This window comes from Pituophis catenifer, unplaced genomic scaffold (genome assembly GCF_029215685.1).
Source record: "Pituophis catenifer annectens isolate HBS135680 unplaced genomic scaffold, rPitCat1.0.hap2 SCAF_3, whole genome shotgun sequence".
NCBI classification, from domain to species: Eukaryota; Metazoa; Chordata; class Lepidosauria; order Squamata; family Colubridae; genus Pituophis; species Pituophis catenifer.
In genome coordinates this window covers 92,218,998-92,231,354 of record NW_027256883.1, presented here as the reverse complement: position 1 = coordinate 92,231,354, position 12,357 = coordinate 92,218,998, and the positions used below count along the sequence as shown (strand labels likewise).

The 12,357-nt window shown below is 36.6% G+C and overlaps 1 protein-coding gene across 1 annotated transcript in view; it reads right to left on the bottom strand.

Annotated features, from left to right (window-relative positions):
* Nucleotides 1-8,704: 8,704 nt before the first annotated feature.
* Nucleotides 8,705-12,357, bottom strand: part of ICE1 (interactor of little elongation complex ELL subunit 1) — a 38,701-nt gene continuing 35,048 nt past the window's right edge. The window contains exons 18-19 of the mRNA XM_070940789.1: nt 11,740-11,838; nt 8,705-9,858 (exon numbers count right to left, since the gene is read on the bottom strand). Of these exons, the coding sequence (XP_070796890.1) occupies nt 9,662-9,858; nt 11,740-11,838 (296 nt within the window). The 3' untranslated portion in view covers nt 8,705-9,661. The remainder of the gene's footprint in view (nt 9,859-11,739; nt 11,839-12,357) is intronic.

Sequence of the window (12,357 nt, the reverse complement as noted above, 5' to 3'; positions counted from 1 at the left end):
TATTGATGAAAATATTGTCCAACTATATTTTCTGTAATTTTTTGATAAGAGCCAACGCAGCAATATGCTTATTTGCCTTTGATAAATTTTGAATGAAGGATAATGAAAAATTGTAACAATTATATGGCAAACAAGTCCTAGAATCAATGGAACTAGTATGAATTTGAAGGAAGGGAAGGGAAGACTAGGAGTCATGACAGCAGTCTTTAAATGCTTTCTACTATCTACAAAGGTAGAACTAAATCCAATACAGGTAGTCCTCGATTTACGACCACAATTGAGCCCAAAATTTATGTTACTAAATGAAACATTTGTTAAGTGAGTTTGGCCCCATTTTATGACCTTTCTTGCCACGGTTGTTAAGTGAACCATTGCAGCTGTTAAGTTAGTAACCTGGTTGTGAAATGATTCTGCCTTCCTCATTGACTTTGCTTGTCAGAAGCTTGCAAAAAGTGAACACATGTACCCAGACACTGCAATCGTCATAAATATGAACCAGTTGCCAAGCATCTGAATTTTAATCACATGACCAAGGGGATGCTGCAATGGTTGTAAGTGTGAACAATAGTCATAAGTCACTTTTTTCATTGTCGTTGTAACTTTGAACAGTCACTAAATGAACTGTTGTAAGTCGAGGACTACCCGTAGGTTTCAGTTATGGGACAGTTGTCTTAATCGTTAGAGTGGTCTGAATACATGACATGGGCTAGAGTTCTCTTTATTCCAAACCTTTATATGGAGACAATTAACCTTCAGTCAGAATAGAGAAGGCTCTGAGATGCCAGCTAGAGGTTTGACATGATAGTTTTCAAGGTCTTCTTGATGTTTCCTTGATGAAAGCTCCTGGCATTGTGGTAGGATTTACTGAAAGTCCAGTGAGCCCAAATCTGGTTTTGTTCATGTTTTTCATGTAAAAAAAAAATCAGTTAAATGCCACATAAACATAACCTATAAACATGCCGCATATTTTAGCTAAAGGCTTGATTGATTAGATTTCCTTCTGGTATCTTCCAAAGGGGCAAACCCCAATGATAACTTGGCAACATACATTATTATAATGAGCAGTTTAAACAAAATCTTCACCATCTGTTCTGGTATTCAGCAGAGAGAGACTGATTTGCAGTTGAAAGAGAAATAGGAAGTCAGAATGAGGCTCCTTCACTTTATTCTTTAGAATGTTTTTGATGGTATTGAAACAATGAACAAAGAACTAGAGGCCTGCTAATTATGGTTTCAAACTCACCAATTTCAGGAGCTGTTTTTGAGGGTCACTGCTTTTGTGATGGAAAACTATTGGAGACCTTGGAAACGAATTGCAATATATGTTTCCTTTCATATAATATATTTTTAATCAGCCCAGTGCAGGGATCTGCCAACATCTCCTGCTTGAGATATAGTTTTTAGCCAGTGTTGCTTCTCCACAGTTATTTTCTCTATAATTGAGATAATGAATTAATTCCCTTCTTAGAGAAGCTTGACAATGCCAACATTTCATTGCATCTCAAATGTCATGTTTCAAGTATTGCATTTCAGTGTTTTCCAATTTTCCATGTTTTAAAATATTTGCTAAATAAGAATTTGACTTCTCCTAATTCATTTACTTCAGAGGATGGTAGAGGACAGGAAAGCCTGGAGGAACGTTGTCCATGGGGTCGCGATGGGTCGGACACGACTTCGCAACTAACAACAACAACAACAATTCATTTACAATTTCATTGCCAGCTTCTCCATGGAATTGTTGCTGGTGGCCCCCAATGGTGCATGGCTTGCTATGCCTGTTCAGTTCCTTTTTTCTAAGCTGCCATTTTGATTTTTTGAAATATAACTTTCTTCCTAAATGTCTATGTAGATTCTCAGTCATCCAGGTTATGGTTATCCCAAAGGTGCTTTTTTCTTCTTCTTCAGCTTCTTGGATGAGAAGCAAAATGTCTTCAAAGAAAAACCAGAAAGTCCAGTTGCCTCTTGAAAAAGCACCTTTGGGATAACCTTCTTCCATTTCCTCCCATTATGATTGGTAGGTTTTTTTTTTTCTGGCATAACAATGCAAGCCTGTTAATCAAATATTTTCTCCACTGTTCTTCAGTAATGTGCAACTGCATTAATTAAAATTTAAAGTTCACCCACCAACTACTAAGGAAGCAAGCAAACGGTGCAATAATTGGAGAAATCAGTTAACAGAGGTGCTACTTGTATCCAACAAGGAAGATTGTAATGCCTTCCAAGTGCAGGAAGGATGGCTGTGTCCAATTAGATTGGATTTGCATATTTTTCAAATTTGGCAACTTTAAGATGTGTGAACTCAACTCCCAGAATTCCCCAGCCAGCATGATGGTCCCTCTGTTAGCCAGACCTTATGCTACAAAGGGCTTTCGAAGTGATAATTGGCAACATGAATTGCACTTGGAAGCCAACAAGTATGGCTACAGTTTATGAAGTAGCAGGAATAGTTGTGTGTTCTATGACACGCCCATGTCTGAGGCACGCTGCTTTCTGTAGTTAATATAGCTTTCAAGTGATCATCAAGAGCTGTCCTAGATAGCATGCATTACACTAGTCCAATTGAGAGATGACTATCGGAAGGCCCTTCCAGGAATAGGCACAAATGATGGACACAATAAACCTGTGCATAAATCATAAAAAGATCTCACTGGGGATGAGATGGCTTTCAGTTTCAAGCATACCAATGTATCATCATTTTCAGTTTCAAGCTCTAGAGCAATGTTCTGCTGCATTATATTGTAAAGTCATAGTATTGGAACACCCTAATCAGGCTGAGAGGCAGTAAAATATGGTTCACTTGTAATAAATTGGTTAGAATGATAGACTTGACAATAGACAACCAAGAGTTAAATCCTCTCTCATCCATTAAATTCATGAATGACCTTGGAACAGAATGGCTTTTTCAACAAAACCATTCCAGTGTCTGATACCTCTTTACCCTCAGAGAGCAGGGTCAGATCCAAATAATCAAAAGATAGTATCTTAAAACACTGATCCAAGCAATATTGTCCCTTGTCCCATTTGTGTGTGTATGTGTGTCTTATTTCCCGCCTGTAAAATTGATGCTTCTATTTTAATCAGTTAAATTTCTTCTGCCCCCCCCTTTTTTTTGAATAATTTGGATCAAATCTTCCTTAAAGAAGACTCTTCAGGCTGGTAACTATTTCAACTCTCTTTTCCAATTCTCTTTTGCATCTTTCATGAGGCTACTTGTCTGAATTTCTCAATTCTTTCTCACACCGCATCCTTAACAAACCAGATGAGCTCACCTTTGGCTAAATTTCCTGTGCTGGGTTTTTTCAATGCAGAAGACTCCTTTCCTCCCTCAAAAGCCCTGAACACAGTTTACAAGTGCCATCTGCTGGTACAAAGTATAAATTTGGGGGCTCTGAGGTTAGAGACAAAAACATGGAAGTGAACTGTGCATATATTAACTGTGTTCATATAGTGCGTATAGGAATGTACTGTTTATTGAAGAAATATGACAGTTCTTTATTAACCAGACGTTTGGCAATTACTTCAACATTTCATTTGTCATCACATCTTAGTCAAGCAATTGGATCAGTCAGTCTAAGCAATAGCAATAGCATTTAGACTTATATATCGTTTTACCAGTGGTGGGCTTCAAATAATTTAATAACCGGTTCTCTGCCCTAATGACTGGCTGGGTGGGCGTGGCCAGGGGGTGTGATAGCACTCAGCCTCCTGCAGCACTCTGCCAGCCAAAACGGAGCGCAGGGGTTAATTACATTTTTTTTAATTTTTTTTATTTTTTTATTATTAAAATATAAACACAGATATAAAGACAATACAATACAATACAATACAATACAATACAATACAATACAATACAATACAATACAATACAATACAATACAATACAATACAATACAATACAAAGACAAACAAGGGGTTAATTACAAAATATGGGCTTTACTTGGTGACATCCAGATCCAGCGAGCAAGGGGTGTGAACTGCAAAGAAAATACACTTTTGTTTGGTTATGAAGAAATATCCCCAAAGTTGTACACTAAATCTAGACTGACTTTTAGCTACACACCTCCCCAGCAAATAGCAAATTTTGAAGCTCCAGGTAAAGAGGATTCATTTTAGGATGAGTAACCACAGTTTGGATGTTGGAGGTTCCTAAAGGAATGCTGGGAAACTCTGTATTTTAAAAAACATTTGAGGGAAGAGTACAGAATAGCCCTTCTCTGCCTGAGGCTGTAGAAACCTGGCACCAATCAAAACACTTTTTGTGAAGCAACTGATGAACACTGAAGAATGACTTCCAACTTTCTTTGGTACAGATATAAGTAAAAAAAAAAAAAAATCAAACTCTTACTTTAAGATTAACATTTGTCTACATTATTTCCATTATTTAATCATCAAAGCCCAGTTCAACTTTTAATTTCAGTTTCTCACAAAAAGTCCAGTAATGGTTCTTATTGCTTTAATCACTGTTTGTTAATGAAACCACAACTGATTTATTTAATTGCACCAAATTAAATAAAAAGGAATGGAAAATCTTAAGCTCTAAGGTAGACCCATGCTCCTCAACTTTGGCAACTTTAAGGTCCATGGCCTTCAATTCCCAGAATTCACCAGGCAGCATGAAGTTTGCTCATCTTAAACTTGCCCAGACTGAAAAACGCTGATCTACAGATAGGGATTTTTCCATTCCTCTTTTATTGATTCCTACTTACTTACTAGCAATCATAATGCAAAATCCCCATTTCAAACTCACCCCGCAGTAATGATCATGCAAAAATCCCATGCGATGCCGTGCAATGCCCCTGTGCCCCATTTTGGGCCTGGATGTCCTCCTGCACCACCTGGGAAACCAAAACAGGGCAACAGATCCCCTTTCTCATCTTAAAGAATTCCTCACCCCATCATTTTTTTTTTTTTAATAATTCTGCTTGACTATCTCTTGATTACAGCTTTTGTAACCAAGGCCTTTGACTGAACAAATGCTGCTATGTATTTTCACTAATTCTTGCTGATTTGTAAAAACATTGTTACTATTTTGTTTTTGTAACCTGAGCCCTCTATTCTTACTGCCTTTGAGCCCAAAAAGCAGCTGAACTCTTGTTTGTGGATATAGTATATAAAATAGATTGTGGGAAGATGTTCTACCGATTATAGGATTTGTCCAGCTTAATGTAATTCATTGCCTGAGCCATGGTGGTGCAGTAGTTAGAATGCACTATTGCAGGCTCTCTCTGCCGACTGTCAGCAGTTCGATCCTGACTGGCTCAAGTTTGAGTCAGCATTCCATCTAATCCTTATGCTTACATATTAACTTTTACTTTGAAGTCTCTTTGTTATGCAAACTACAAAGATAAATGCAAGTCAGTTTCCAGGTTCCTTCCTCTAAAGGGAATCCTTTTTAACTGAAACATTTTAAATCATAAATTAAATAATCTTCCTTGTCTCAGTTGCCTAATTGGGGCCCCAGCATACTGAGGCATGCAGCTAGAAGTCATATTTGGCCATCAAGCAGGAACACCTGTCATTTACAAATAAAGTAATTCTGATGAGATTATTTATTTCTGTATCTATAATGTAGGTGAAATACTACCAAGCTACCTACTTAATCAAATTTATTAAATCAATAAAAAGCAGTTTCTACTACAACTGTTGAATTAATTTATTTACTTACTTACTTACTTACTTACTTACTGCCTATCTCTTTGCAAGGTGATTTAAATTACACAATGAATTCGTACACGCAGATCAGGGAAAGATCTAAATCAAAATCCAACCATGGAATCATCACCTGAGGGTTATAATATTCATCACAGCATAATGCTGATTACCTACTTCCTTCTTCCTAGTGGGGAACTCTTTTTCTCCTGGCTGGGAAATGGGCTTGTAAAGATTTTAAACGTCTGCCTACTGGTGGCCATGTTGGAAATTACAGGCATTGTACAGAGAGCTTCCCTCTTGCTGACACCTCCCAGGTCCCTTGCATCTTTCCACAGTTGTGGCATTTCCAGGATTTTCTTTATAGCGTGCATCTTTATGTTATGCTCTTGACTTTTGCGATTCAGGATTCAGTTGCTTCTTCATTTCTATTTTTCTTTTGAATTCAGTGAGACTGGAAGCTGAAATTCTGTTTCAGAGGTGGTTATTCCATTCAGACTCTGGAGCTGATAGACGTCAGGGAGGGGAATATGTCCGTTGTGAGTTTTGAATTCAAATTCAAATACTTTATTTGGCCAAGTGTGATTAGACACACAAGGAATTTGTCTCCAGTGCTGAAGATCTCAGTGTATATGCAAAGCAACAGAATCATCATCAATCATCATCATCATCATCCCAAGAAAAGTGGGAGCTAAGGAGGATAAACAATACTACAGTCATACTACATGGGTAAATACACATAAACATTAGACAGAACTGTGAGAATTGAGTGTTCAGCAGAGTGATGTCACGAGGGAAAAAACTTTGTGTCTAGTTGTTTTGGTCATGCAATACCCTATAGTGGCATCCCAAGGAGAGGAGTTGAAACAGTTAATGTCCAGGATGTGAGGGGTCTGCAGATATCTTCTCAACCCTCCTTCTGACCCACGGACTATATAGGTCTTCTATGGAAGGCAGGCTGTTTTGCAATTGTTCTTTCTATAGTCTTACAGTCCTATCTGTTGGAGTCTGTACCTAGCCCGTTCGGTTGCTGTACCAAACCAGACAGAAGTACAAATACTTCAGTAATTCCTCTGTAAAACTCATCAGTTTCTAAGTAACTATCATCACTTGCAAAATCAATCTGTGGCTCCTTTCTGTGATACTGTTATAAATCCTGCATCTTCTATGGCCCATGGACCATAAATTGTACCCAGTAAGATAGTATAGCTATGCCCTAGCACATCCATTCTTGTTGTGTCACTTTTTATGAGATGACTATTGATCCACTGGCATTCATTCATTCATTCTTAGGAAAAACCCATTGATCCATTGGCATGATTTATTTCTACGTTTGGCTTTACTGGCCACTCCAATTGCTGATGGCTCTGAGCGTACCTCACATTTGTAAATCAGCTTAACAATGTAAGAATACAAAATAAAATCAAAACTGTATCAATGTATATAAAAGTTATTGCAGAATTAATTGTTCCATTTTACTGTTGCAAAATGCAAAGAACACCTCTTGCCGCTTGGGTATATAAAATCCCCTGATGGGAAAGAGGAAAAGACAGAATCAGAGAACTGAATTCAGGGATCAACGCATTGGTGATTTTTTTTTTTTTTGCCTCGAGATCTCCAGCAGAGCACTTGAATTTCTGCCTTCAGATGAGTGGCAAGTCAGTAGGGAATAGAAATAAAAAATTCTCTGAGCAGCCAAAGGTTGAAGGGAAGGCAGAAGCAAATCTCTGATGCATGCTCAAAGGTTTATGGGAAGCTTTTTGAAATGTTATGGAAGCTAGCTAGAGACTGCTAAAAGGACAAAAACAAAAAAGGAATGAAAAGAAATGGCTACAAGATGTCATGCTGAGATCACTTGTCATCCATCTCTTTATGCAAGCAAAAAATTGCACAACCCACTCTTGGAAAACTTGAAGTCAGGAGCCCTGATGAACTCAGAGGAAAAGTTTATCTACAGACCTTCTGCCCACTGACTGCCAAGTAGGGAAGACTGCCATTTATTTTTTTCTGATAAAGAAAAAGAAGAATTTAAAAGTATGAAAACATATTTGAAATGTGTGTTTGGAGCTGAAAGAAGCTGTTCCAATCATATTGGAAGTGTTCGAAGTATACAAAAGGTGTTGTAGCCTCAACACAATCTTGTTTCAAATTTCACTCAAACTCTTCCACAAAAGTCTAAGAACATTTTCAGGGAGGTAGAAACAACCATTGTTGAACTTGAAGCTCAGAACATTTCAAAATTGAAAGGCTTCGCATAGTTCCAAGAGAAAAATCGATCTTAAAAGAATCCTCCCGGTTAAGAACTCCTAACTACTATCAACACAATAGTTTTAAATTGGGGTATTTAAATTTATTGGGGTTTTAAATTTGAGCCACTTATTTAATTATTTTAAATTTTATATCATTGTTTTGTCTGTGTTTTTAAATAGGCTGTACACTGCCCTGAGTCCTTCGGGAGAAGGGCGGTATAGAAATAAAATAATAATAATAATAATAATAATAATAATAATAATTATTATTATTATTTTTCATATATAGCATTCCAGAATCAGGAATAAATCACAATGGGCTATCTTGAGATTCTCATAAAGGCAAAGTTTTAGCCCTCCCATAGTGGTATTTACTGCGGCTACTAATTTGAAATGCGGCTACTAATCCTATTTTTTAAAAAAGGATCAATTTTCCCACTATAGTTTTATTTAAAAGATGATTACTTGGGACATTTGCTAATTAATGTTTTGATGCTGACATTCACAGTGCAGATTCGTTTTAACTTAATGTTTTTTTTTTATTATTTTTAGATATTTTGGATAGATGTATAATTGGTTGGGTATAAGATGCTTCAAGTATATTGAAAAGCAAAGATTGAGTAACTCACTATAAATTACTGAAATACTTATTAAGACAAAAAAGATAATACTTTTTTAATACACAGGTAGAAGGAAATGTTCTCTCCCTATATTCAAATTTTGACAGTAGTTTTATGATGCTTTGGCAGTTAGGATTAGCAACACTTGGCATGAAAACTATGCAGCTAGGAAAGACACAAACCATATTTATTAGAAAAAAAGTGTTTATATTTTTATATATAAGTGAAAATAAGTGAAACTTCATTGAACAGTGCAAGTGTCTTTCTTTCCAATTTCTATATACAGATAATAAAATTCCCAAACTGGAACAACGTGAAATGTGAAACACATTATTTGAATATAACATATATACAAATTCTCATAGAGAAGTCATCTCAATATTCTATATATAATGTGGATGTTAAATATTTCAGGAAACACATTATGCCTCCTTTAAATAATTAAAAGCAGGAGGGTTACCACTAGTTTTTTTTTTTTGAAGTCATGATTTGGTCTAGATTAAGAAATTTACAGTAGAAACAAATCTATTTTAATGTAGTTAAACTTGAGAGATACATCACTTCCCATGGCACAAATATCTCTCTTTTGTCCCAGTGTCATTTTCTAATAAGAAAATATGCAGAATTTTGAAACACAGGGGATTTACAGAATCCGTTTAAAGAAAGAAGTGGGATGAATGTTCACACTATTAGGAACAGCCTTTTTAAAAAAAAAAAACAAAAAAAAAACTTATTCAATTCTCTGAAGTTAGCATGCTTAAACATAATCAATAGACAAATAGAAAAACCCAGTTTACTTAAAAAAGATTTCAACTAATTTCCAATGAAGATAATTTGGAGACCATTTGGCCTATGACTCCCAATTTGGAAGACCATATCTAAGAGAACATTTCCATTTCCATAAATGTTTTTTTTTTCCCCTGATTTAAAAAGAGCTAGTACACAAGACAATTTGCTGTTTCTCTCCTACGATAGTATTTAAGGACACACTCATTTGCAACATAACCTATTTCAGGCTACGTTGGCCAAGATGCTATGAATACACCTATGCAAGAATTCATACTTTCTGCTGTCCCTCAAAGTCTCTTCTGCTTCGAAGAAACTTCTTTCAGAGGAGTTGCATTTTCTACTGGAAACCTTATGCTAATGAACAATCTTCTGTTCTTCTGTGCATGTTAGTAGACTATTGACTTCACTTATGCCATTTAGAACAGCAGAGGGAAGACTGATGGTGTTTACTGCTTTCCATGCATGGATGGCCTCCAGGATTTTTGATGGATTGCTAGGTCCCAAATCAAAGAGTGCATATGCGGCTGCTAACTGGACACCCCAGGCCACATCTGGAAAAGATGGAAATATAACAATCAATAATATCCTTGACCAAAGGGAATTTTAAATCACTGTGGCAACATTAAAATAATATTGGTCCTGCTACCAGGAGTTCAAAATAGGACTATCCTATGACTTGTGGGACATTCAAGCCTGATGTGGAATGAGGTGCTTCAGGACAACCTTTTACTCGTTCACTGCAGAATGGACATCTTGTAATTTTCAAGATCTTCAAGTCCAACTTCTCTTCCGAGAGCTGGGTCTCTAATATGCATGGGAATTTAATGTGCTGCAAGGAATAGGGAGTTGCACCTTGTTCCAAAAACAGAACTTTGTAAACTCTGTGGATATTGCCATAGCATGGGGGGTATATACGCAATACACGCAAACATACAAAATACCTGGTGTGAAATGAAATCTGGAATGAAATCTTTCACATGAAGTTTCATTTGGGAAGGAGTGGATATAAAGGACATTATACTACACCTTCTGTAAGGCTTTGATGACCAAGCTCTTCTCCCAAACACTGGGAGAAGAAACCGTTATGATTCGGGGACAGTTTTTGTTGTTTTTACTGTTTTAAAAGTAATTAGTTTTACAGTTTTATTATGTTTTTTATGTTGTGTATATTTTTGGTTGGGAGCGACTCACAATTGGTTGTAAGATGGATGGCTATATAAATGTTTTAAATAAATAAATAAAATTGACACCAAGAAAGCCAGTAAGGATCCCAACTGGATCGGAATACATAAAAGTAAACTGTAAACTGTAACTTATATCTTATACTTCTAGTAAGAAACTCCATTTGCAAAAACTGAAGTTAAATAAATAATAAATACGTTGTTGGAGGCTTTGTTCTTTGGATCTTACTGGGAACAGAGGTGGGTGGAGAGGCCTTAAGCCCCATTCCAGGTTAGAAAATATGAATTTTTCCAGATTTTAATAAGGTAAATCACATGCAGACTTCTATTAAACATATATTTTATTTTTAATGTGCTTGATTCTTTGCCCCACTTTTTACAGCTGAAGCTCAGTCTCCATTTTGGAGAGGTGTCCCTTTGCGCTAAGCCTTCTTCTCTAAGCCCAACATCCAATTGTGTTTCCTTTGTTGCTGAACATTTCCTAACTAAATACATACCAGTTTCAGCAGATATATTTGCTGTCACTTTGTGTCCTGTATTTTTCAATTAGATTATTTTTGCTTTTCTTTTTTGGGTCCCTGCTTAGTGACAGAGAGAAACATGGCAACCTGAGCTGTCTTGCCTGGTTGGAGCAAGCTTGTGGGATTGAGTAACACTCTCAAGTAGTCTTCTGGGAATAACCAGCTATTTGCTGCTGCTGTTGGTTTCACTGTCCTTATTTGCATTTTCATCACTTTATCCTCTGTCAATTAATTTATTTATCCAGCTTTTCATTTTTCTCCTCCCTACAACATTGTTCCATTTCTTATTTTGCTTAAAGAATTTTTTTTCATTTCCCTACCCCAATGCCTCCCACTATATTAATTTCTCTTTCATTTTCTCTGCTGGCCTTTTTCTTGTCTTTTACCATTTTGAACAGTGTCCTCCCTCCACCAAATTCAATGTAGCTCTTTTTATAATGAACATTTTATATGTATTCATGTCATAGGTAACAGTGGCATAATTTTCTGAGCAACACTACTGAACAGGAAATAAATAGATACAAGCCACCTGCCACCCTTGCTGCTTGCATCAGAGGGTAGATGAGAATCTAGCTTCAAAGCAGGCTATACGATTCTTGTGTAGCCCTACTGGTATATTCCAATCCAACTCATTTTCCGATTCTTCTTACTTAAAGAAAAAAATCACTTACCAGAATGGCTGACAGACAATTCATTTTTGTAACTACCATACAATATATGTGATTATTACCTTTTTCTTTTGCGTGCTGTAGAAAGACTCCAATAACAGAACTGATATTTTCCACAGCAGGAAAAAATCCTTCTCTCAGACCTATTTGTCCTAGACAACCTACAAAGTGTCAAAAGAAAAAAGTAACTGAGATTTATTTCTCAATTATTTGCTCAACTTGCCTCATAGTTATACTGCTATAGGTTGCAGTTGGGGGCTCATGTCCCACATGGTACCATACATGGGGAGATGCTGAAATGGTATTGTTAAAAAAATTCCCATTTCCAAGGTTTTTTTCCTTGATAATTTACAGCTCATAAAGTGTTGATGTGGCCATGAGTCTACCAAGGAAAAGTGGAGGGAAACAGGTGTGTTAGTTAATAGTGTGCCAGTTCTGCAATCTAACACAGAAGACCCATTGGGGGTCTATTTCTTCCTTTCTTTCTTTTCCTCTCATGACTGACCTGCTTTGCTTTCCTCCTTAGATGTTTTCCTGAGCACATACTTCCTTTTTGGTGCTATGAAAGTCAGAGGCAAAAAAGGAGACCCAAAAAAAATGGAATTGGCAGAAAGGAGTTCTAGAAATGAGGGGCTTTTTGCACTTAGTTTGCCTTTAAAAAAAAAGTGGAACTTTTGTTG